The 26,098-nt window shown below is 51.6% G+C and overlaps 1 protein-coding gene across 4 annotated transcripts; it reads left to right on the forward strand.

Moving 5' to 3' along the window:
- Nucleotides 1–84: 84 nt before the first annotated feature.
- Nucleotides 85–25,036, forward strand: HDAC8 (histone deacetylase 8). Of its 4 annotated transcripts, none has more exons than XM_054839559.1 (11): nt 85–218; nt 727–779; nt 2,205–2,335; nt 4,075–4,216; nt 10,134–10,285; nt 11,291–11,368; nt 11,785–11,893; nt 18,994–19,166; nt 20,861–20,955; nt 21,707–21,812; nt 24,496–25,036. In XM_054839559.1, exons 1-11 carry the CDS (start codon nt 135–137, stop codon nt 24,516–24,518), a joined length of 1,146 nt encoding a protein of 381 aa, XP_054695534.1. In that variant the 5' UTR covers nt 85–134; the 3' UTR covers nt 24,519–25,036. The 4 variants fall into 4 exon arrangements, with proteins under 4 accessions (XP_054695534.1, XP_054695537.1, XP_054695535.1 ...); XM_054839562.1 differs by having other exon boundaries at nt 92–175; nt 10,134–10,246; XM_054839560.1 differs by having other exon boundaries at nt 114–218; nt 10,134–10,246.
- The last annotated feature ends 1,062 nt before the right edge of the window (nt 25,037–26,098 follow it).

The raw sequence follows: 26,098 nt of genomic DNA on the forward strand, positions 1-26,098 counted from the left end.
GCCGGTGAGTGGAGGGACTACAGCTCCCGGCGTGCGCGGGGCCCGGAACTCTCTGTCCCGGAGGGGTAGTGCCCGTCCCGGCGTGCCGCGGGCGGGCGGGCGGCAGTGCCGGGCTTCCCGGCGTGGCGGCTCTGATGGCGGCCGCGCTGCCGCCGGTCTACGTGTACAGCCCGGAGTACGTGGCCCTCTGCGACTCCCTCTGCAAAGTGCCCAAGCGGGTCAGCGCCGGGGGGCTGGCGGGGCGGGGGGGTAACGGGCCCTGTGAGACCCCGGCGCGGGGGCGTTGGGAGTGCAGTGGCGAGGCCTGGGGTCGGAGGGGGGCCCCAGGGAGGCTGTCGGGAAGTCCGGGGGCTTTGGGGAGGCTGCCGGACAGCGGGAGAGTGCGGGGAGCTTGGGGAAGGCGGCAGCGGGGAGGGGTGCACTGTGTCTCCCCTTACACCGGCTCTGGCAGGGCGAGAGCAGGCGGCTGGGGCGCAGAAGCGGCACTTCCCTTGGCGCTCCCTCCGGTTGGGAAGCCGTGCCTTTTCCTGACACACCGGGAAGTCCCCGCCCACGCCCCCTGCTATGCTGCACACCCTCCGTGGGGGACACCTTGTCAGGGGACCCTGCTCGGGCTGGTGCTGGTTTAGCTGTGCTGCTGGGAGAAGTCATAATTACACCGCTGCAAGTTGCTATGCTTCTGTCACCTACGCTAGAGCTGCTCTCATGGTGTTCTTCTTTTTTTAGGCCAGTATGGTACATTCGTTGATAGAAGCGTATTCCTTACTTGACCAGGTGAAGTAAGTGCTCCCGTTTTCTGTGAAGAGAATATTTTCTTCTCTGCTAAGGTTTGGAAGATACTGAGTAACTGCAGGTCTTATACTGTCCCTGCCAACAGCTTGATTATAAGAGCCCACGCAGCGTGTATTTCTAGGATCTAAGGAAAATCTGCTTGTTTTGCTAAACGCACAAGATTATGGTCGTTATGGCAGGTGTAATTTATGGTTACCCTTCCTAGTCTGATGGACTACAGATTGCCTTGTGCTTTCTCTGTAGAGCACGCTGTCACCTGCTGCTCTCGTGGCTCTGAGCAGAAGTGGTGGCGTAGAAACCATCCTTGTTGGCACTGCTCCAAATCCACTGGCCGGTGCTGATGCTGAGAGGGACCATGTTGTTTTGCTGTGTCGTGATTGATTTGGGAGACTTTTTGTGAGGTCTTGGTGCTGTTCAGGAGAGGCAACAAGATGAGCTCTGAGGCAGAAGAGTGAGAACCCTCCTGCCCCATTAGGCTCTTGACACTGAGGGATATGAAAAAAAAAAACAGGCTTAGCTCAGCCTCTCTTATATAGCATCTCATAAAACCTTAAAAAAATCCCTATGCTCCAGTTCAGCAAGGCCAGAAAGTCCTATTGGCACTTTTTCTTAAAGGTTTGGTTTTTTTTTTCCTTTCTGGTCATTTTGGTAGAGTGTTCTTGGGAAATGGCTGCAGGTATGATTACGGAGGCAGAGCCAAAGGGCCGTTCGCCCTGGCGTGGGGTGAGAGGTGCCTGGCACCTGGGCTAGCTTGGAGCCGGGAGCTTCTTGCATTCTTCCAGTAGCAACAGAGCTGTTCTGCGTTGCCTGAATGCACCCCCAGAGTCTGAGGTTTGGAGAGGGCTTCAACACGTCGCAAGATTTATTTAGGCAGATTGCAAAGTGCTGAAACCCAGGAAGGGTGATGCGCGAGTTGCTGAGGACAGAGACGGTCTCTGCTTTGGATACAAGCGGAGTTAAGAACAGGTAAAGAGGTGCTGCTCAGCTCTTGACCCAGCAGGCTGGTGTCCTGCCATAGCACTGGGCTGGGCCTGGACGTTTCACTCTGTTATTTCCTCTGTGTTTAACCAGAATGTTGGATCTGCTGGGGATAGCTCAAACTGGGAGAATGCGCAGAAAATGGGAAAAAATATGGAAGTGGAAAGGTTAACACAGCAACACCTGCAGGTGTTCCTCATTGGGGTGGGCGCTGCAGACAGGGCCAAGCTGGGGGAAAGGCCTACTCCAGCTCAGCCGAGCAGCTTTCTCACTGAAGGTGACAGTCCGGTGCGAGAGGAGGAGGGGGATTTGTTTGCTTTTTCAATAGTAGCTGCCGAAAGAAGGCTCCTAGTCTGAGGACGTTACAGCTGGGCGTTCCAGCCGAACCCTGGAGCCTCTTGTCCTGATGTGCTCCCTTCCCCTTCTCTGCCTAGGATAGTCAAGCCAAAAGTGGCCTCCATGGAGGAGATGGCAAGCTTCCACACAGACGCCTACCTGCAGCACCTGCAGAAGGTCAGTGAGGAGGGGGATGACGACCATCCGGAGTCCGTGGAGTATGGACTGGGTAAGGACGCATATCTTCAGCAAGAGATTGAGTATCAGGTCAGGGATGCTTTTTGCTGGAGCTGAGGTTAGACAGGGGGCTGAGCTCAGGTGGGCTGCTGGGCTGTTTGTGGAGGGAAACACCCTTTGATGGGGTGTTGCTGAACCCTGTAAGGCTGGCGTTTTCACTGTTGCCAGCAGAGGGTACTGTCAGCATCACGCTGCTGCTCTGTGCCGTTCAGCCTGTCCCTTGCATACTGGGAACCAGTGCGTTTTGCTGCTGCTTCGAGGATCTCAGCCCAGAGAGAAGGCCCTGACATGCTGCCCTTGGAACAGAGCTGAGACTGGCTGCGGCAAGCCTGCTGTGGTAGAGGGCACTCGTGAACAATGGCCTGAAACTATAGCCAGGGACCAGAGCGGCTGCTGTTTGCCTGGAGACTGTGCTTACATCTTGAGCAGAAGGCTCTTGCCTGCCTGGACTTAAGGCAGCCTGAGCAAGACAGTAGTTAAAGCAGGCGAGGTGGCTGTGGGTACTGTCTTAGTCTCAGGAACAGGAGGAATGACCCGGCAGTGGGGCAGATTCTGCACTGATCTCATGAGTCTCCCCTAGATCTGCCCTTTACATTTCTGAAACTGATATGTGTACAGGCAGAGGAGCAGCCCTGGGGTCATGCCTGGCTGGGGAACGGCTCCAGAGAGTCTGAAGATCATGTTCTAGCTGTAGACCTGCAATGTACCTAGGCCTGACTCCTTTGTGGATGTCTGATTTTAGGGGCAATAAACAACAGCGACTGTGTCAGGGCTTTCCTGGTCAAGTAGCCAGAGAATTGAGAGTGTTTTTGCCAGACTGGTATCAGGGACCCGTAGGTTGGGCTAGCCCAAGCACACAGATCAGAAGTTGGTTCAAGACCCATCTGTGAATGATCTGAGTGCAAGGAAACATTTTGATTGTTGATTTTTGTGGTGGGTTAACCTTGGCTGGCTGCCAGGTGCCCACCAAGATGCTCTCTCTCTCCCCCTCCTCGGTAAGGTAGTGGAGAAAATACGATGGAAAAGATCGTGGGTCAAGATAAGGACAGGGACAGCACTTACCAGTTACCGTGATGGGCAAAACAGACTCAACTTAGGGAAATTAATTCAATTTATTGCCAATTAATAACAGAGTAGGACAGTGAGAATTGAAAACAAAACTAAAATCACTTTTCCCCTCATCCACTCTTCTTCCCAGACTCAACTTCACTCCCAGCTCTTCTACCTCCCTCCCCGCCGAGTGGTGCAAGGGGATGGGGAGTCAGGGTTGTGGTCAGTTCATAACACTTTGCCGTTCCTTCCTCCTCACACTCTTCCACTGCTCCAGCGTGGGGTCCCTCCCACGGGAGACAGTCCTCCACAAACTTCTCCAATGTGAGTCCTTCCCACGGGCTGCAGTTCTTCATGAATTTCTCCACATCCCTTCCACGGGGTGCAGTCCTTCAGGAGCAGACTGCTCCAGCGTGGGTCCCCCATGGGGTCACGAGTCCTGCCAGCAAACCTGCTCTGGCGTGGGCTCCTTTCTCCACAGGTCCACAGGTCCTGCCAGGAGCCTGCTCCAGCGCGGGCTTCCCACGCGGTCACAGCCACCTCTGGGTGCTCCAGCCTGGGGTCCTCCATGGGCTGCAGGTGGATATCTGTGATTAGAGTGAGATAGCTCAAAACAAAAATAATGTGCTTCCTCCGGACAAAAAGGCCTGTTGCGCCTGACATGTGGACTCTTACCTGCAGGTTACGACTGTCCAGCTACTGAAGGGATCTTTGAGTATGCGGCAGCTGTGGGAGGAGCCACCATCACTGCAGCCCAGTGCTTGTTGGACGGCAAGTGCAAGGTAGCAATTAACTGGCCTGGAGGGTGGCATCATGCAAAGAAGTAAGAAAACAACCTCTTCCCTTGTGTTTTCTCACCTGGTGTCTGAACCCTGCCTCCTAGCTCCCAGCTTCCCTGCGAACCCTCAGGGTGCAGCGATCCAGCTGGAAGAGAGAGCAAGGTGTGAGAGGGGTGACGGAAGGCAGGAGATAGATAGGAAGGAAGCAGAGTGTAGGGCAAAGGCCTGAGAGTAGGCTGGTTACTGCCCAGTCCTGGTGCTATCATGGACTGCAGTGCAGGTCTGGAGCTGATCTATTCAGAGGTGTCCCACCATCCATTGATACTTGGTTATCTCTGGGAGTTCAAGTGAGAATTGATTTTGCAAAGTCTATAGAGAAGGGCTGTGGAGAGGCAAACAATTGCAGTTGCTCCCAACTTGAAAGAGAATGGGAACATGGGAATGTGGCGACACGTTGTCCAATTTGTTTTGTGTGGCTTTTTTGGTTTCTTAAATAAGAGATTTGAAACAGTGCAGGACTGACCCCTCGTTTTCCCCATGCTCTGTGGGTGGCTGTTTGTTCTGAGCTGTAATGTCAATAATGATCTTCCAGAACGACAGGAGAGGAAGTAAAAATTTTGTCCCTGAGTCCTGTGATTCTGTAAATGGTAAAATAATTTGTTTCCATTGCTTTCCTATTCTCCATGGGTGTATGTTTTGTTTTAATTTAGAATCATAGAATGGTTTGGGTTGGAAGGGACCTCAAAGATCATCTAGTTCCAACCGCCCTGTCACAGGCAGGGACACCCTCCACTAGACCACGTTGCCCAGAGCCTCATCCAACCTGGTCTTAAACACTTCCAGGGATGGGGCATCCACAACATCTCTGGGCAACCTGTGCCAGTGCCTCACGACTCTAACAGTAAAGAATTTCTTTCTAACATCTAATCTAAATCGACCCTCCTTCAGCTTAAACCCATTCCCCCTTGTCCTGTCACTACACTCCCTGATAAACAGTCCCTGACCATCTTTCCTGTAGGCCCCTTCAGGTACTGGAAGGCCACAATTAGATCTCCCCAGAGCCTTCTGGTCTCCAAGCTGAACAATCCCAACTCTCTCAGCCTGTCCTCATAGCAGAGGTGTTCCAGCCCTCTGATCAGCTTCGTGGCCTCCTCTGGACTCTCTCCAACAGCCCTTCTCCTCAGGGCTGCTTTCAATCCATTCCCCGCCCAGCCTATAGTCGTGCTTGGGAATGCGCCGACCCACGTGCAGGACTTTGCACTTGGCCATGTTGAACTTCATGCGGTTCGCACGGGCCCACCTCTCCAGCCTGTCAAGGTCCCTCTGGATGGCATCCCTTCCCTCCAGCATGTCGACCACACCACACAGCTTGGTGTCCTCGGCAAACTTGCTGAGGGTGCACTCGATCCCACTGTCCATGTCGCTGACAAAGATGTTAAACAGTGCCGGTTCCAGTACCGACCCCTGAGGAACCACCACTCGTCACCGTTGTGCGCTTGGACATCAAGCCGTTGACCACAACTCTTTGAGTGCGACCATCCAGCCAATTCCTTATCCACCGAGTGGTCCATCCGTCGAAGCCATGCCTCTCCAGTTTAGAGACAAGGATGTCGTGCAGAACAGTGTCAAATGCCTTGCACAAGTCCAGGTAGATGGTGTCAGTTCCTCTTCCCTTGTCCACCAACGCTGTAACCCCATCATAGAAGGCCACCAAATTTGTCAGGCAGGATTTGCCCTTAGTGAAGCCGTGTTGGCTGTCACCAGTCACCTCCTTATTTTCCATGTGCCTGAGCATAGTCTCCAGGAGGATCTGCTCCATGATCTTGCCAGGCACAGAGGTGAGACTGACTGGCCTGTAGTTCCCTGGGTCTTCCTTTTTTCCCTTCTTAAAAATGGGGGTTATGTTCCCCCTCTTCCAGTCGGTGGGAACTTTGCCGGACTGCCAGGACTTCTCAAATATGATGGAGAGTGGCCTGGCTGCTTCATCCGCCAGTTCCCTCAAGACCCACGGATGCATCTCATCAGGTCCCATGGACTTCTGCACCTTCAGGTTCCTGAGATATTCTTGAACCTGATCTTCTCCTACAGTGGGCGGTTCTGCAGTCTCCCAGTCCCTGCCTTTGCCTTCTGCGACCCGGGCAGTGTGGCTCAAGCACTTGCCAGTGAAGACTGAGGCAAAGAAGTCATTGAGTACCTCAGCCTTCTCCATACCCTGGGTAATGAGGTCGCCTGTTTCATTCTGGAGGGGACCCACATTTTCCCTCATCCTCCTTTTCTCACTGACATACCTATAGAAACTTTTCTTGTTGTCCTTAACATCCCTGGCCAGATTTAATTCTATCAGGGCTTTGGCTTTCCTAACCTGATCCCTGGCTGCTCGGACAGTTTCTCTGCATTCCTCCCCGGCTACCTGCCCTTGCTTCCACCCTCTGCAGGCTTCCTTTTTTAGTTTGACTTTGCCCAGGAGCTCCTTGTTCATCCATGCAAGCCTCTTGGTGTTTTTGCCTGACTTCCTCTTTGTTGGGATGCTTCACTCCTGAGCTTGGAGGAGGTGACCCTTGAATATTAGCCCATCTAAAGTCCTCCATCTCCCAAAACATGAGGCCTGTCTGCAAATGCAGACAAGACAGCATCCTTCCTTGTCCCCAGCTAACTGACCTTTGCAGTACCTTTCTGTTTCCCTGGGGAGCCCCAAAAATTAGCATGAACCGCGCGTCTAACCCTAACAACTTGTAGATGAGTGTGTAAGTTTCTTATCTTGCTCCAGTGACTTTTCTGACCTGGCAGAGAAACTCTGGCGGTGTAACGGTGCAAACTCCACGATGGCAATCAGGACCCATTTCCTGGTCAGGACTTTGCTGAATATGGGTTCAGCTGTGGCTTACTGAGAAAGGAGAGAGTTTAGCTTGGCTGAGCCCTCTTGCTCTTTGCGGTAGGGATGGCTTTTTAAAAATCTTCTGTTCTCTTTTATCTTGATTGCATGGTTTATAAAATCCCTGTGATAGAAGAAATCTTAGCAGTGTTGCTGCCACTGCTGTGCTGTTAGCACTGTTCTGAGAAGCAAACAGCCTGTTTAAAAAAGGCATTTAATACTTAACTGATCCCAAAGGAGCCTTTTTGGTCACCCCAGTGAGGTGGCATGGGATGCTGCAGGGTAGGCAGCAGCTGTGGTAGGTGACACCCTAGACTGACGCCCAACTGCAGGTGCCTGGTCCTAGGGCCTGTGTCCTAGCAAAATACATGTCCTTTTCTCAACAAAGACCTGCTGTCTGGTGGCTTAGTCATTTTCCAAGGTCACAAAAGTAGGAATGGTAACCACTGTCATCTGGGGCTTTTGAAGCTCCCGGTTCACTGGTTTGGGGCAGAGATGCTGAGTCGGTGCCTTTTGTCGACCCAGCCCTGCCCTCCCTTCCGGCAGTGACAGTCCGAGCTCTGCTGTGTGGATCTGTGGGGTGGGAAATCCCAAGTGCTGGCCCCGAGCTGCAACTCTGATGCTGGTCAGCCTCTCTCCGAGCTGGTGTCCAGCTCTGCTTGGCCTCGAGTTTGAAAGAGATCGTGTGTTACAGCATGGAGGGAGTGCCCGAGACATGACATAGTTCACTTTGCTTCCTTGCAGGCTGGGAAGGAGATGGGGAGTACAATGTGTAATCACGGTTAAGGAAGATTCCCATGACACCTGCTGACATCCCAGTTCTCAGCATCACTGTAAATGAACAGAGTCACTGGGAAGCACCTGTGCTCCGTTACATTTCCAGGGAGCGAGAGCAAGTGCAGTTCTGCTACCCCATGCTTGCTGCTTGCCATTTCCAGCTGTTTGCTGAGCAGGGAGCTGTCGGGGGAAATGAGACGAGCACTGTGGCTGAAAGTCAAGAAGCATTTCCAAGAGGCACATCTTATATCCTGGAGTTGTTTGAGGCTGGGGAAGAGGGGGTTTGACATCCTGTTGCAAAGTATAAAGCTTTGTTTTAAATCAGCTATCCAGGGCTGACCTAGGAGTGCATATGGGCTAGTCCGTGTGGTGACAGGGACTTGACTTTGAAGTGAGTCTGGAGTAGGGATTAGGAAATTTTCTTGTTCTTTTGATGCCAGCAATATGGAAGCTGCACCCTGATGTATATCAGGGATAAGTCTTTCCATGCAACATCCCTTGTACTCTTCGCAGGGTAAAAAACTGGCTGGATGGCCGAGCTCAGAGAGTTGTGGTGAACAGAGTTAAATCCAGTTGGCGGCCGGTCACAAGCGGTGTTCCCCAGCGCCCAGTCTTGGGGCCAGTCTTGTTTAATATCTGTATCAATGATCTGGACGAGGGGATTGAGTGCGCCCTCAGTAAGTTTGCAGATGCCACCAAACTGGGTGGGAGTGTCGATCTGCTCGAGGGTAGGAAGGCTGTACAGAGGGATCGGGACAGGCTGGGTCAATCGGCCAAGGCCAACTGGATGAGGTTTAACAAGGCTCAGTGCCAGGCCCTGCACTTCGGTCACACCAACCCCAGGCAACGCTACAGGCTGGGGGCAGAGTGGCTGGAAAGCTGCCTGGAGGAAAAGGACCTGGGGGTGCTGGTTGACAGCTGGCTGAACGTGAGCCAGCAGCGTGCCCAGGTGGCCAAGAAGGCCAGGAGCATCCTGGCTTGTATCAGGAATAGTGTGGCCAGCAGGAGCAGGGAGGTGATAGTGCCCCTTTATTTGGCTCTGGTGAGGCCGCACCTCGAATACTGTGTTCAGTTTTGGGCCCCTAAATACAAGAGGGACATTGAGCTAGACCCTGTCCAGAGAAGGGCAACGAAGCTGGTGAAGGGTCTGGAGAACAAGTCTTACAAGGAGCAGCTGAGGGAACGGGGGTTGTTTAGTCTGGAGAGGAGGAGGCTGAAGGGAGACCTTACTGCTCTCTACAGTTACCTGAAAGGAGGTTGTAGTGAGGTGGGTGTTGGTCTCTTCTCCCAAGTAACAAGCGATAGGACAAGAGGAAATGGCCTCAAGTTGCGTCAGGGGAGGTTTAGATTGGATATTAGGAAAAATTTCTTCACTGAAAGAGTGGTCAGGCATTGGAATGAGCTGCCCAGAGAGGTGGTTGGAGTCACCATTCCTGGAGGTGTTCAAAAACCGTGTAGATGTGGCACTTCGGGACATGGTTTAGTAGGCATGGTGGTGTTGGGTTGACAGTTGGACTTGATGATCTTAGAGGTCTTTTCCAACCTTAATGATTCTATGATTCTATGGTCTGTCCTCTGTTTAGCTGCTGAGGTTCTCTTCTGGCTGAGACCAGGAGCTGTATTGTGAGGGGCTGCATGCGGGGCATCCTGTTTGCATTTTCCTGGGGAGGAAGGGAGAGTGTTGCTTTGGGAAGAAGATTAACCTTCATACCCCGAGACTTTGGAACAGAGCAGCAGAGTGTTGCAACTGCCTTGGACCTGCCTTTCACTACCAGGACTTTCCTGGGAGCTGTGACCTGGACAGCAAGGACGGAGTGGTTGCCTGCCTATGCCTGTCCGGCACTTGCAGGAAAATGGCCGAGCAGGACTGTCTAGGGGCCTGTCCTCTTGCCTCAGAGGGAGAGGAGGTACAGCAGAGAGAGGGTTTGAGTCAAGCGGCTCTGAACGTCTTAAAAATATCTCAGGTGCAGAAAGCCAATGTTTTATTTGTACAGCAGTGAAATGGGCAGAGGTACCCTACCAAGACCCCATGGGTCAGGGCCTCTCTGCAGCAGACCCAGCTGATGCTTTACCAGCTGCCCGCAAGCCCAGGGTTGAGAAGCGATTGGCACGAGCAGTCATGTTATCTGTGCTTCCCAGCCATTCTTTGAGCTGCTCCTGACCCATCCCTCGGTCGCTGCTGAGCCTCGGCCGGGCTCTTCATCTTCCTCTGCGCCCTTGCAAGACAGAGACTTGCAAAGTAAAAGTGACAACGCCGAGATCAGTGGCGATTGCCTTGGTGATGTTCAACCTCACGGACGTTGTTTTCACAGAGATGAAGCTTCTGGCTTCTGTTACCTGAACGATGCTGTCTTGGGGATCCTGCGTCTGCGCCAGAAATTTGACCGAGTCCTTTATATCGATTTGGATTTGCATCACGGGGATGGTAAGGCCCAGCACAGGCTGCAGACAGCGCAGACAGAGGGTGAGGAGTGGGAGAAGTGAAGACCTGTCAGGGCAGTAGGGCTTTACCTGGTGCAACAGCCATGGCTTTGCCTCCTTTCAGTGCAGTTAAGCTCCCTCAATCCATTTCTGCCTTGTCCCGCTCTATGGATTCGCCCAGTGCTGCTCATCAGACCTCTCTTGAGAGTCTGGGCAGCAGTCTTGTACGTAAAGCAGCAAACAGCATGTTCCCGTTCCAGTAATGCCCTCTGCCAGTGGCTCTCCATCGAGGACTCCCCCCAGTCCCTTGTCTCCCATCCCGGCAGAGCAGCTGCCGACAGTGTTTAATTATTTAATGCCACCAGTGCAAGAGGGAAGTAGTCAGTAGTAAACGGTGCTTTTGAAAGAAGGCTTGATGTTATAAAGCGAAAGCCAGAGCTGGCCTTGCTTAAACTGCTTTCTCCTTCAGGGACGTCATTTCAACACCATTTAACATTTCCTGCTCTCCTAAATTTTGTGGTGTGTTTCATTTTGCTCTGTTTTCCACCCACATTTGGTTTCTGTTAAGTTCCCTGTTACTTCTTATTCCCTTCCCAGCCCCACTATTTTAATAAGTCTTTAAGGAAAAGGTGTGTTGAACCGCGGCAGCGCTGAGAAAAAGCGAGAGCGCCCTGTAATTCTGGTTCTAATCAGAGGCAAGCTCTGGCCGAGGTATCCCTGCCCAGCTCCCTTCCCCAGCCTTGCAGGCCAAGCAGTGCAGGCGAGTGGTGCTAACGTGGGCACTGACCTGAGGTATTGAGATCCATTCAGTACTGATTAGCATGAGACCTGCCAAATTCATTTCAGTTGTGACCTTCGCTGCAGTTGAATTTGTGTCTTTCTTGATTAAGGATGGATTTATTGAGCCACATCTGGTTTTCTGCTTTGTTCATTCCATTCCTGCTCTGCTTGCTGCCCTGTGTCTACCGAGTGGTTCATTTATGTTTTTAGACTCTGTCATTTACGTGAACAATGCACGAAAGCTTTCTTCTCTTCCCTTTTCTGATAGGAGTTGAAGATGCCTTTAGTTTCACCTCGAAAGTCATGACTGTTTCTCTGCACAAGTTTTCACCGGGATTTTTCCCAGGCAAGTTGCGAGGTTTGTGCTAATTTGGTTCACGCATCGCTGACGAGGCCCCAGCAAAGTCAAGTGCCATCCCTTCTGTCCAGCAGAGGTGTCTCCCTGCCTCTCCTGCTGACCCAGGAGAAGGAAGGAGGGGGAACTACATGTCTGGCATTTCCCCCTTTCTGGCTGTGGCTCAGCTCTGGGCAGAGCCGCTCCTGGGTGGCCCCTGCAGCCCTTGGAAGCTGCATGACAGAATTGGGCAGAGGGCGAGAGCCAGGTCTGTCCAACCCCTCCTTTATTGGTGGTGGCAAGTGGACTTCTCCATAAGCGTGCCAAAGCTCCTGGCTCTCTGCTCTCTTATGAGACATCCCACACGTCTCTCTTGCTGCCCATCCCCTTTCCCTCGTACCTGACTGCGGGGTGTTTCTGTTTTTCAGGCACCGGTGATGTGACAGATGTTGGCCTGGGGAAAGGTCGCTATTACAGTGTGAATGTGCCTATTCAAGACGGCATTCAGGATGAGAAATATTACCAGATCTGTGAAACGTAAGCCCTCTTGCTCTGATACGGTTTACTGAGATGGCATTAGAGAGAACAGAGACTGCATAGATTTTGTTTGTTTACTATTTTTAATTACAGCCCTTCCTTAAGGCTTGCCCCTTCCCCTGTTACAGTTTTTTATTACAACGAACACAGATCTTAAGAGATCTCAGAGGTCTTGTCCAAATCCATAGGCAAACTGAATATACGGAGGCATTTGTGGGTGGCCGGTGGGTCTCTTTGCCACAGGTTAGCCATGCGCGTTTAAGGAGAGACTGGGAAGGTACACGTGCTTTTTAGCTGTGGAGTTAAGGCTAGATGTTTTTTCTTCAAACAAATGCTCTGAACCCTGACCATCTGTGGGAGATATCCTTGCGGCTGAGCTAAAAGTGTTCTCCAAGCACTTTGTGCCTGGGCTGGAATAATGAAAGGCTGAAGGCTGAACGTCTGCCGGTGATTAAGCTGCCTCCTGGCAGGGCCCTCTATCACTCAATTGGTGATGGACTTCAGAAGCCATTGCCCATGTCAAAACTGGGCTGTGGGGCCTGTTCTTTTCAAGGGGAGAGGAGCCTCAGTGCAGGGCTGCAGGACACGGTAGCACATCCACCTCCCAGCTCTAACAGCTGAGGGCTGAAAGCTCTCTGGACTTGTAGCCCATGAGGGCAGTCGTGCTGTGCCTCCTGCTAGCTTGTTGGTGCTTGTCACTGCTGGTGGTCGAGCAGCCCTCTTCCCTGCTGGGTGTTTCCAACAGGCAGGGCAGCTTTGGCTGCTGAGTATGGGTTAGAAGCCCAGTCAGGAGTAGCCTGCATTCCCAGTTGAAGGACATCAAAACCTACCATGGATTCCAAGCTGCATGTAACCAAAGCATCTACAAAGAAATTTTGAGATCTCATGGGCAAAGAGGAAAAGTTCTGGCCTGGCCGGCAGACAGTCATGTGCATGACTGTGGGTGTCTCATCCAGCTGATGTCTGAGGATGATTGCCTGTGGCTCCCAAACCCGTGGTGGGATTGGAGCACGTGACTCCCTCCGACATGGGTTTCTGCAGGGTGACTACACCCTGTGCAGAGCATTTCCTCGTATTCTTCTCCTGCGTCCCTTGCGGGTGAGAGACCTGCTCCTTGGCAGCCCTCTGCTCCTTGCCGAGGCGCTGCCACATCAGGCGTTCCTGGAGCAAAAAGCCAGGCAGATGATGTGCAAAATAGTCCTGCCTCCCCAGTCTCGGTGAAGGCTGATCTGCTGCAGCATAGCGATACAAATAAATGGGGAGGAAGTTTGCTCTTGGTGTCTCAGAGCATGTGCACTTCGAACTTGCCTCTCTGTAAATTACCGTGCTTGTGTTTGATCGCTTTTGCTCTGCTAGATGAACTCCTAGCCTTCTTTAGAGGTTGTGTGGCACACGGATAATTGCCTATTGTTTCTGGAAGCTGAATGACACTGGCTCCAATTAAAGTACATTGTTACTAATAAAGGGGGCCAACGTGTGAGTTTGTTTGTTTATTTTCTGGAAAGTCTAAGGCCTTTAAAGTTTTGAAGACAAAGGCAGGCAGGAATGAAACGTTTCAGAGCTGCCATGAGAGTGACGGCACCAGAGCTGGATGCTGAGTTTCCGTGATATGTTCTGCTTGCGCAGAGATGTGTCCAAGCCTTGTTCCCACCGAGAGCCCTCTGGGAGCCTACCTGCTAACGTAGAGAAAGTTATTTGGCTAATTGTCAGCATTCAGAATAGCTGATTTGCTTCATTGCCTTTCAAAATCACCCAAATTAATGAATGACATTGGTTCTGAAAAGATGTCATTAACTTTACCTGGAGTTTAAATATTAAGCTTTTGAAGACTTAAAAAATGCATTGCAAGTGCAGAAAACTAAATTTAGAAATAATCCAGAGACATTCAAAAAGCATTATTTTTGCTCCAAAGACAAAGAGAAATCTGACTTAATTTAAATGGCTGTAGTAGGTTGCTTGATAAACTCACAATTAATTATAGCTGAAACAGATAACGAATCAGCTATTTGTCCTCTAGTATTGTCCAGGATGTAAAAATAAAGATAATAATAAAACCAAAAACCCCACCCCAAAATCTGAATGCCGTTTGACTTGTCGTTATATGTGATGCAGGGGAGCTGTGTTAGCGGTGTGTAGGCATGAATCTAGCAAAATTCTGCTTTAGCCAGCGCAGGCTGGACTGTGTGACAAAGATCTGCTCGAGCGGAAGTTGTGATGTGTCCGTTATGTTGGTGGCGAAACCGATAAGTAACATGGGTTACTTACAAGGAAACATGCAGGACCTTTGTGGCACCAAAGGCTTGCCTGCTATCTAGAAGGAAATCCTATTTCTCTATTTACAGTGTCTTAGTAAAGGAAAACAGGATGACTGTGGCGGATATGTTGCATCCCAGCAGCCAGCGGTCTCTGTTCCCTTGGACTCAGCTGCCACTGCCCGGTGGTAGGACCACGGGCAGGTTCTCATTGTGCTGCCCGCAGCGGCACGGACAGAGCGAGGTTGATTGTTCTCGGGGCACAATATAGGAGCAGCAAGGCCAGTTCCCGCTTCTCTGATCTGCTTTTTCCTATTCTGCAGGCTTTTGGCAAGATGAAAAATAATAGTTTTTTTTTTAAATCCTTCTAAGTGAGGGCTTTCAACCTCTGTCACTATGTGGGCACCTACAGTGCTCCGGGTGGCAGCATGGCTCTCTGTAGATCCAGTTTCAGCCTCCTGATGGTCAGCTGTCTGTCTTTTGGTGCCTCTCGTGAAGCCCTTAGACAAGCCCCAGATGGGAAAACCCAGAGTAGACTCTTCTGGGGTTTTTTTTTTGAAGCAGAAGTTTCCCACTTGCAAGAGTAAGACTAAAAGCAGAGACCGCTGTTTCTTGGGAGGCTGCAGTATTGCTTTCACAGTGCATCCCGTTGTGCCTGTTCCTAGCTGCAATGGATTGAGGGTATCTACTGACACATCCTTCCCCCTGTTTCAGTGTTGGGGAGGAGGCCAACAGAGAGGCAAGTGGCCTCTTCCTGATAGAGTGACAGTCTAAAGCAGACAGCGGTGGGGGGAAATGAGGTCAAAAAATGAAGTGCACGATCAAAAGCAATTCCTGCGTGACTGTCAGTGTCTAGCAGGGCTTCTTCATGTCGTGTGGGTATAAATGGAGACCCCTGGGGAGAGGGTGCCTGCTCCCTCTGGGTGTTGGGTGCACGTGGCGTGAAAAGCTCCACATGGCCTGCAGTAATATGAGGCCAGTTCCGAATGTGGTCCTCTGGCGTAGTCACTGAACAGTACAGACCCCAGAGCGACTGTGGTGTTGGGAGGCTCTGGAGACGAGGGATCTGACTGATTGCTGGGTTTGGGAGCTGCTTGGAAGGGGTTGGTCTTCCTGTTGCTGTAAGGGCAGAATACAGCATGGGGCAGGCGGTGAGCACAGGGGACCTAGCGCACCACCTGGACTTCATTGGTTGCTTTTCACTGGCTGCAGAGCAGAAATCCTAAATGTTCTTCCAGACTCTAAAACTTTAAAATACGTTTGTAGTCCCACAAACTTTGCAGAAATTTCACGTCCTGAGTTTTTCATGGTTTGGGATGAAATTTTGAAACTTGGGCTGAAATTCCAGACCCCCTGCTTTCTTTTGAAAGGTCCCAAATTTTAACCTGGGGAAAAGGCCCAATTTAACCCAGTGGATCATGGAGCTTTCTGAGCGCCTGTGCTGGCAGGCATTATGTGTGCGCTGTGTTTGGGCACGACCCCCAGTTCAAACCTACTTTCTAGTTGACAAAATAAGTCTTTAGCTTACGGACAGGGTTTGTGGTGTTTGCTGGTGCAGCTGTCACCTTGGCGTATTGTGGGTCTTGCCGGGATGTGTGCAGAGTAGGGCAGTGAGCATCAGGGCAGCAGACCCACGGGAGCCATGAGGCGAGCTGGCGTGGGGAGCGTTTGCTAGCTCTGAGAGCAGCAGGGCTCCGGGCAGCTGTGGGTCTTGTCTGCCTGCAGCGGGGGCATAAGGATGAGCAGGCAGGCCCTTATGTTGCTCCTAAGGTGAGAGCGGATGTAACTTGATTGCTTGGTGGGTATGGGATGCAGCTGGTTGGAGGTGTAAGTCACAGTCTTGCTTGTGTATCCAGGTAAAGGAAAGCCCACCAATTTGGGGACCTCCTTCCTGTGCTTCTGGCCATCTCCCGACACCGATGGGAGGAAACATTGCATGGCGCTGGTCCTCTTCCAGTGGCAATCTTACTTGCGCTGTGAAATTTTGACTCCTATTCTGAGTTTGCTTGAGCAGTTGTAGAAGCCTGTTCTCTTCCACCCTCCCTGCGAGCCGCTGACTGTTTTAGCTGTTCCTCTGACCTCTCCGGGGGCAGCAAAAGGAGACTTCTCTGTCAGCTGCTTCCTTTGGGGGCGCGGGGGGAGAGTGGGCAGGGAATTGTATACTGCTGAAAGAAAGAGCTTGGACAAGTCTGAAAACTGACAACATGTGTTCATCTCCGCTGCAAGGGCAGGCAGCGCAGCCCTGCCACGGTGCACCGCTCTTCCAGGGCCAGCAAGGAACCGCTGGGGTCACCTTGTCTTTATCGCCCTACATTGCTTATGCGACTTCCCTGAACTTGTTTGTTAGTTCAGGAGCAGAAAGGGGGCAGAACATCCTCCGTGCACATGTGCCAAATGAGCGCACAGCCCAGACAGCATGGTCCTCGCTGGCGGTGCCGTGCCCCGGCTGCTGCGATGGGGGTACCATCCCACTGGAGCCAGCCGTAACAGGTCAGAGGTTCCTGTGCCCGCAGCTGTGGGGCGGTGAGAGATCTTTGCCGTGCTCATGATCCATCTTGATGCAGTCAGTTTTCTAGCTGGGAGTAGTCTGCCGTTGCAGGGAGGTGTATCGGCAGTTTCCAGACAGGCTTGGAGCTCTGATGGTGTGATTGAGCTGGTCTCCCTGAGGGATGCTGCCAGAAGGGGGGAAGAGTCCTGTTCCCACTGCTTTATCCTTGGCTGTCGACTCCTTTCCTCTCTTTTTCCTTGCCGTGAACCAGTTCAGGGAGTTAACCTAGCAGAAAACTAACCCTGCTAAGCAACTTGGTACTGGTTCAGCTCTCTGAAACTGCATACTGCGGGATCAGAGCAGCTCCATCATAAGCGAAAGGAAGGGGCTGAGAAGCCTGGGTGGGAGGGACTGTCTGCTGCTGTATGGTCAGTTTGGCCACAGTGATTGCATTTTGGTGGAAGTGGCTGTCCTTGCACAGCGAGATCGGTGAGGGGGCAGGGGACCACCAGTCTTTGCTAGTGAGAGGTAAGCCTTCTTTTGTCTGTGTTCTTTCACCTGCATCTGCCCATTTCTGGTGGATCCGTGAGGAATGTAAAGCTTTCTAGGGAAAAAGTAAGCCGTTTGAACTGGCCATCGTCAGCTGCCTGTCTAGCAAAAGTGGAGAAGCTTGTCTGAGGGAGATGGGGGAAGAGGGACCCAGAGACAGCTCACAGGAGCTAGATGTGCTTGCAGAGGTCTGCAGACAATGAAAGCCCTCACCAGCAGCAGACAGTGTCAAGAAGCGCTCCAGTGTTTGAAGAAAGCCGGTTCAGTCCTCCTTACTCCAGGGAAGGGTAGTACCATGAGGGCCTTGGGCAGAGGCGGAAGCCCCTCTCGTCCATCCCATCCTTGACATCTGCAGAAGAGAGTCTGACTTTGGGTCCACTTCAAGAAGGAGACTTATGCCGATTTGGCGGCTCCTTCCTGTGATTTTCACCATCTGCCTCAGTTTGCTTAGCTTGGTGGGACTGCGTGGACAGCGTGGCCTGGTAGCTGTCAAAACATGAGTGGTGTGAGTAGCTGTCGGCTAGCTGGCCCTGCCAGATATCTGAGGTGCTGGAGCCAGGATCACGGCACGTTCAGGCTGTGCTGCCATATGCGGGGCGAATATGCATGCTGAATGGAAATCCTGTTTTCCCCCAGGCTCACTTATTTGTTTTCGGGGCGGGGGGGGGGGGGGTTGGGTGTGGGGGGGAGGGGGGGGGTGGGGGGGGTTATTTCCCCAGAGTTTTTTCTCATCAGCAGTCGAGTTTTTTCCCCAGTGGTGCCTGCGTATCAGTGAATTTGTGGTGCTCGTAGAGCTCATGGCCTCAGCCCTGCAGGCATCTGCCTTGGCAGACCGCACCGAGCTCAGTGTGGTTCCTCGGCTGGGTGCAGTGACGGGCTAAGTTTTTGGGGTGAGTGCTGGTAAATGCTAGGTCTTTGTCACGGGGAAGCAGCTCTCTCGTTTGGCACCACAGTGGTTTGTAATTGCATATCAAATAAGAACTGGCGATGCTTAGGTTCTCTTAACCAAGGCAAAAGCATTTATTCCAGGGATCACATCTGTTTCTACTTTAGCAAAATAAAAACACTGTTGTGAAACGAATATGTTTTTCTCCATTCTTTGCCTTGTATTTTGGGCTTTGGAGCACAGTGTTGGGAACAGGATTATTCCCTTTGTGGTGCTGGTAAAACTAAAAATCTCCTAGAGCAAAGCCAAATGTCTGACATGCCCAACTGCCTTCTGCAAGAGAGAATACTTCGAATAAACTATCTCTAGGACACTGGCCCTGCTGCACCTCAGCACCCACTTGAGCCGGAGGAAATGTATTTCTGCCTCAAGAGCCGTATGGGAGAGAAGAGAGTGAGGACCAGGACAGAGCCTTCCTCTCTTCATCCTATGCTGTCCTGGTGAGAGGTGTCTGAGAGTTTAGGATTGTTGTTTCACCAGACCCTGCTCTTCACTGTGACTTTTACAGGGGAGAAGAGCCCCTGGATATGGCTTGCAGCCCTTCCGCTCGGGGCGACCGATGTAAACGTGTGGTTTGATGCTGCCACTAACCTGATCAGGACTAGATCCCTCTCCCTCATATTGTCAGCGATGCTTTTGCCTTCATCAGCCTTGTGACGAGCACTTGAGAGCTAAACTTACTGCAGGACAGTAGTTGAGGCAGAAGGCTAACTGGGAGCAGGGAGGGCATGACTGGTGCGAGGGGGGGGGAGCAGAGAATGCAGGAGCATTGAGAGGCATTGGTGGATCTGAGGGACCAGGGCCATGCACCAGCATCCCTACGAGCCGCGTTTGCGGTAATCCCCACCGCTTCTCCTCTCCACAGCGTGCTGAAGGAGGTGTACGCCGCGTTCAACCCAGACGCGGTTGTGCTGCAGCTGGGGGCAGACACCATTGCCGGAGATCCCATGTGCTCTTTCAACATGACGCCCGAGGGAGTGGGCAAGTGCCTGAAATACGTCCTGCAGTGGCAGCTAGCAACTCTCATCCTGGGAGGAGGTGAGTGCACGCACGTCCTGCCGTTCAAAAGTAAATGGGTTTGTCCTCCTGTGCCCCTTCCTCAAGTGTGTGCCCTTGAGCTTAGCACTGACTGGATTTTAGCAGTGTGGCTGTTGCGCAGCATCACGAGGGCACTCTGTGGTGCAGTATTGTTTTCACACAGACCTAAAATCCTTGATAAGGACAGGTCCAAGTCTCAATCCTGACCCTAAGATCTTGAGTTAAAGGCTGCTTGGCTCCTCGGGAGAAGAGCAGAGGCTGTTGACCCTGATGAACTGACCACGGCTTCTCAATGGCACTTCTGATTTCCATCTCTGCTGATCAGCCCTTCAGCGCTTCTTTTTAAAAGTGAGGGCTGTGTTCCCAAACCTACCTCGGGCATCTGGCAATGAATGATTTTGTTTGGATTCAAGCAGGTGCTTGGGAAAAGGACCGGTTGGCTGCACGGTACAGCAGGGCTCTGACACCCAGCGAAAGCTAAGGTTGACTTAGCTCTGCCATGCCACATAACCAGCTGCTTGTCCAGGGCGAAAAGCACAGGACAGGCTTTATGCGAAAGAGCATTTCAGAACAACAAAAGCCACTGTGTGCCCGAGAGAGCCCCCCAGCTCTGTGTCTGGAGCCTTACCAGCTCTAGCTGTTGTCCTTTCTAAGATGGGGGAGATCAGGTATAGCATGTTAAGCCTAAAATTTGATGTGCCTAATGCAGTTTGTTTTGGAAATGTTATGAGCGTTCAATCCTGCTGTGGCATGTCTGCGGGTGTGCTGGGGATGGCACCTTTCGGGCAAAAAGAAACCCCAAAACTTTTGTCAAAAAATGAGGGACAACTATTTGTCACCCGTGAAAGCACCAAGGTGAAAGTCGTCAAAGTGCCACCACTGCAGCTTGTGGAAGCATTTGAAGTGGAAACTGGGGAGGAGTCAATACTTGAAAAAAAAAAAATCAGACAGAAAACCCCAAATAAAACAGCCCAAACAGAAGGGAACGTTGAAAAATAGGGTCTCCATCTCTTTTCAAAGTGTTTTTCTCTCTTAGTTGTCTTTGCTGGAAAAAAACTGAGTCTCTTGCAGGATTGCTTTCAGCTAAGGTTTCTCCTTGTGGGCTCACGTACCGGTTACCACAGAGGTGACCATTACCATACTGACTGTGAAACCTCATTTACTTGTAAAGCAGTCACAGGTTGTACTAATGAGCTTCATATTTGTCCTCTCAAACGTGACAGCGCTGAACAGCTCACCAGCGAATGCCTGGGCATGTGTATTACGCTTTACGGGTCGAGGGCTGGCATTACAAAGCAGGAATCCCCCATCTGCACTGCTGCCCTTGCACTTCTCGCCCTGTTACCTGGGAATGCCCCTCCTTGTTGCCAGGACAGAGCCCAGCACATGGGGCCGGGGGCTCGTGCTGGGTCTGAGATGGTGGCTGGAGGAGCCTGGCCTGTGCCGCGCTGAGCGTAACGGGGCTTCAGTTTGGGAGGTCTGCCCTTGCATACGGTGTCATTCGGACCTGGCCTTGTGTAGCCAGCAGGTGCAAAATGCTGGGTTTGGGCACAACTTGAGCGGATTAAATAAGCTGAATTCGTGTAAACTGCACGTGCTGCCTCTGCGATCTGTTCCTTGCACTAAAATCTCTCCCTCTTTCTTCCCTTTCCCCACTCTTCCCTCTCCAAAATCACAATTCTTGCTGGAGACAGGAGGCTACAACCTTGCCAACACAGCTCGCTGCTGGACATACTTGACTGGGGTCATCCTTGGAAGAACGCTGTCCTCCGAGATCCCTGATCACGAGGTAAAGCTTTGACAAACTCTCCCTTCTCCTTGCGTGAGAGCTGAGTCGTTCTACCTAATCCAAACGGCATCCTTGCTGCTCAATACTGTTTTGTTGAAACACTCCTGTAACAATAACGCACTGTCCTAGAAGCATAGTGGGTGCTTGTTCCCAAAACCCAAGGCCGTCCGCATCTTTTTGCAAGGGATCTCAGGCGCCAATAAACTCCAGTCTCAGATAATTACAGAGAGGATGGGAAGGGGGAGTCACCTGTTTGCTCAAAGAACCCTTTAGGATGTGCATGTACTTTTGCCAGGAAAGAGCCAGGCCTTTCTCAAGGCTTTAAATTTTAGCCCTGCTTTCATCGACTTACAGAAAGTACCAGGTACAACTCCGAAGCTTTTCTGACCAGCAGTCCTGCAGCGGGCCGTGGGGCCAGGTGCTGTTCATGATCACCTATGAGCTATTTCAGTTCCAGTGCTGGCGCTTTTAAAGTCTTGAGCGGGGCTGGACAGCTGGTTGGAGGGACGTAATCTAGACTGAATTTGGGTGGAATAACTATAGGTTCATAATATGTCTCAAACCACAGATCAGTGTTACTGACCCTACAGAAACAAACCTGCACGTGCAAAGCAGTTCAAGCCTACAGTGACTACAGAGGAGAATTAATTCTGGTTTTGCCTTTTTACAAACAAGTACCATGGGGAGTCCTCCCTCCAGCCTCAGCTAGCCGGAGACCTCTCTGCTGACTCTCCTCTCCTCTTCCCTGCAGTTCTTCACAGAGTACGGTCCTGATTACGTGCTGGAGATCACACCGAGCTGCAGACCAGACCGCAATGAGCCACAGAGAATTCAAGAAATTCTTAACTCTATCAAAGGTGAGTTGTCCAAGCCAACACTCCTGCTTTAGGCTTACAGGTCTTTTTAGAGAGGATTTCAGGAAAGCTCGTTGGAGTCTTTCTCACTGACTAGAAAGATGAACCACATTCACTTGACCGCTCATCGTGTACGACATCGTCTGTCTTCTGCTTCACTTGGGATTCTCAGTGTTAGCGGCACGTCAGCTCAGAGCTGTGTGTCCCCGTTAGCAGAGGTTGCCATCGCCTTTCCTCTGGCTGGGCCGAGGAGCCCGGGACCTCGGCCTTATTAGAATCATAGAACAGCCCGGATTGTAAGGGACTTCAGAGATGATCTGGTGCAACCTTTTGTGGGAAATGAGATTATCTAGCATCCTGTCCAGTCATATCTTGAAAACCTCCTGCAATGGGGACTCTACCATGTCCTTGGTGGTAGAGTGATTGATTGTTCTCACTGTAAAAAAATGTCTTACTTAAAACGAGGTGAAATCTCTCTTGGTGCAACTCATACCCGTTGCCCCTTGTCCTCTCCATGTGGCTCCTTGTGAAGAGAGAGCCTGTGTCCTCTCTGTAGCTGCCCTTCAAGTACCAGAATACTGTGATGAGGTCCCCCAAGCCTTCTCTTCTCCAGGGAGAAGACACCCAACTCCACCAGCCTTTCCTCATAGCACGGGTTCTCCAGCCTTTTGATCGTCTTCATGACCCTCCTTGGGACCCTCTCCAGTCTGTCCATGTCTTTTTTGATTTGTGGGGACCAGAGCTGGACACGGTACTCCAGGTGTGGCTGACAAGCGCTGAGTAGATGTCTTGGTAAATCTATGCTGGCTTTTCCCAGTCACCTGCTTCATTTGGTTTGTAACAGTTTCTAGGAGGACTTGTTCCATGACTTTCCCAGGGATTGAAGTAAGACTAATAGGCCTGTAGTTTCCTGGGTCATCTTTTAGGCCCTCCTTGTAGATGAGTGTGACAGTTGCCCTCTTCCAGTAATCAGGGATATCCTCTGATCGCCACAGCTTGTGAAATATTATAGACAGTAGCCTCGCCACAACATCAGACACTTCTCTTAATGTAGATTTATGTGGGTTGAACCTTTGCAAGAGGTCACAGACCACCCACCCCTGCTGGTGGGTGGACACATGCATTGTCATAGGTACCTGTTCCTGTGGTCTGGGGTCCAGCTAGGCTGGTAAAGACAGAGGTAGAGAAGGTGTCGAGAACCTCTGTCTTGTCAGCATTATTAGTAATTTGTTTCCCTGCCCTCGTTAGCAATGGGCCTCTGTCCTCCCTGGGCTTCTGCTTACGCTCATGTATCTGAAGAACCCATTCTTCTTGCGTTAACTTCTTGATGTTTAATGAAAATGTCACTGAACACAAGGGTAGTTACTAAAGCCACAAGGGTATGTAGCTCGCTATGGGAAAGTAGGCTCAGTAAGTATATCTGTAAATGTACAGTAAGTGTATCTGTAAATCTGCATTCCTAAGAGAAGCATGGCAGTTGGTTTTATATATCCCTTTCATGGTGTCTTTACCCAGCTTCTTGGATTTGGTGGTTTCGGGGCTTCCCAAGCCAGGCATTGTTGCTGGATGCACGTTAGAGATCGACCAACGAACCTGTCCTCTATTAATTCCTCTCTTCCTTTTCCAGACTTGTTTAGACTTTGGGTGTCCACAGCAGTGAGCGTCATGGTTGGTGTGTGGAAAAGCGCTTTCTTTTGTGTAAAACTTGGTGTTGGGTAATTTCACTGAGTGCCATCTTGTTCCTATAAATGAGAAGCAGCAAGTAACTAGTTCCTATTCACCTTCCCAATACCAGCCTGTGATTTCAGAGACCTGTGTTGCACTTCTGCCACTATCTCTTTTCCAAGCTGAAGGGCCTTAGTCTGCTCCATCTCTACAAGCAGAACATCTTCATTTGGGATTAACTGGGCCCAGCAGCAGTTTTATAAACCCTCAGAACTTGCTGCAGTTCCCAAAGTTGAAATGAGAAAGAGTTCTCAGCTCCTTTTATGAGAAAAATAGGAGTTTCTATCCCATTATTTTTTTAAGTGCCAGAGAACCTAGCTTATAACAGCGCCACACCAAGAACTGAGACTCCTTAGGCCAAGTTAGAAATGCATCGAGTCCGTGTGCCACTGAGACTTTCACATCCACTGATTGGGAGAAAGGAAGCAAAGAGCAGAGGATTAAAAATACCGTTAAAGTTAGCTGAATCTTTACAGAGGGACCGATTTTCAGCATCTCACAGAGAGATCACAAGAGGTGGTGGAGCAGGTTGCCATGAGCTGAGCCAAGAGCCTAGTGCTTTCCAGGACTGGTTTTCCCTGCAGTGAGTTTTCCATTGCGTTTGCAGTGGCAGTGCTGGAGGCAGCAGGAGCGAGTGAGGCAAGGAGGGTCCGTCTCCCTCGGCAGTGAAACGGTCACGGACTGACAGCAGCAGAACCCCAAATCAACAATCAGCCTGCAGGAGAAACTCGTAGCGGCAGGGTCTCCGTTTGGTAGTTCCCCAGGTCCGGCTCGGAGGGGGGCAACAGCCTCTGCAAAGGGAGCAAGGGGTCAGCAGGGACCGGGGTCTGCGCTGAGGCAGATTCCTGTATCGCTGCCCAGTCTGTCAGGTGTAGGGGTGGCACCCCTGCCCCTGGCTAGGCCACTCCATCAGGCTGAAGTATCAGTGGGAATATCCTTTTCTGCCTCCTTTTATTTGCAGGGAATCTGAAGCATGTTGTTTAGCGGAGAAGGAAGACTCAGGTTTCTGCAAGAGCATTTCCCGCGTGGAAGACACTGTGTTTATGTGAGCAGCTGGTGAAATTTGTGGCTGCGGGGAAAATTTGGAAGAAATTACTGTTGGTTGGTTGATTTTTTTCTCTTTAAAAGAAGGAAAGCTGCTGCGCGCCACGAGCACTGTGGCTCTCCCCAGGCAAGAACGTGGGCCCTCCAGCCACAGCGTTCCAGTGCTGGCAGACCCTCCCTTGCTCCTTTCTCTTTCCTTTTTTAACACCACAGAGTTTATTCTCACAACTGGTTTTGAATGTTTTTTAAGAGAGGTACCGCTCGGAGCTGTGAACTCTCCCCAGCTGGAGCCCAGTGCCGCATCGCCTTCCTGGCAGGAGCATGGCCTCTGAGCTGCCCACTCGGGGAGTGGTGCCCAGGGCCAGCCAGGGCCCGGGTCGTGCCTCTTACCTACAGAAAGGCACGGCCATTGTGGTTTTAACTGGGATTTTTTTTTAAATAAAGTATTTGAAATACTCCTCCAGCCCTTTCCTTTCTTTCTGCGCCCACCCTGCCTCGCCAGTGCTCTTTTCCGCAGCACTTCACGTGTTCGGCGGAGGTCCAGCCTGTGCTGGAAAGCAAAGATCTGCAGTTGCATTTGTGACTGTCCCTTCCAGCCCCATCCCGTAAGGCAGCACAGACCCCCTCCTCCCCAGGGCGATGGGTGGGCTCCCGAAATCCTGTGCGGAGGGGCCAGACCCCGGGATACTCTCCAGAGTGTCGAGGGAGAGGCAGGGCAGAGTGGCAGTTACTGTCCCGGGAGATCTCGGATGAACCTCCAGCTGCCCCCGCGCACCATGAGAGCTGCCACTCAGCATCTCAGAGTGTCATCTCAGCAAGGGGACGGGTACACAGGTATCGGGCAGATCCCACACAGTGCCTCCGGCTGTGGAGCCTGGCCTCTGCTGCCCTTGTCCGCTCCATCTGGGCCGTGGAGCTTTCATTTGTGCCGTTTGTTTTCAAAGATGTACAGTCGCTGTGGGAAAGTGTATTTCCTGTTGCTTTAATAAGATTACACTGGAATAAATAGCAAGATGAAGGGACTCCCAGACTGGGCTGGCTTTGTTTTGATCTCTTGTTTTTCACTGCTGATCCAAACAACAGGAAATCCAGCATGGAGGGAGTTCAGCTGGATGCGGCTCCCATGCCCCCGTGGAGTGAGTCCTGACCCCCTCCCTGCTTGGGGGGGCTGGCCAGGGAGCAGGGGCTGCTGCTCAGGAATGGGCTGGGCATCAGCTCAGAGCAGTGAGCAACTTGCATTGTATATCACCTGCTTTGTATATTCTGCTGTAAGTATTGTTATTTTCCTCTTCCTTTGCTGTCCTAGTAAACTGTCCTTATCCTAACCCATGAGTTTTACCTTTTTCTCCGATTCTCCTCCCCATCCTGCTGGCGGCGGGGGTTGAGGGGAGGAGGAGCGAGCGGTCGGCTGTGCAGTGGTTAGCTGCGGTCTGGGGACATGACACCCTCATGTCCCTCCCTGGCACCTGCTGCGGCGGGGTGGGGAGAGACCAGCCTTGCGCGGTGACCGCTGGTGGGAG

Source organism: Grus americana, chromosome 12 (genome assembly GCF_028858705.1).
Source record: "Grus americana isolate bGruAme1 chromosome 12, bGruAme1.mat, whole genome shotgun sequence".
Taxonomy (NCBI): domain Eukaryota; kingdom Metazoa; phylum Chordata; class Aves; order Gruiformes; family Gruidae; genus Grus; species Grus americana.

Excerpts from the sequence above, each read along its gene's own strand:
- HDAC8 (XM_054839559.1), top strand. The coding sequence starts at position 135 with ATGGCGGCCGCGCTGCCGCCGGTCTACGTGTACAGCCCGGAGTACGTG. Across the intron at positions 11,894-18,993 it reads TATTACCAGATCTGTGAAAC|CGTGCTGAAGGAGGTGTACG; the intron begins GTAAGCCCTCTT and ends TCCTCTCCACAG. Across the intron at positions 20,956-21,706 it reads CCGAGATCCCTGATCACGAG|TTCTTCACAGAGTACGGTCC; the intron begins GTAAAGCTTTGA and ends TCTTCCCTGCAG.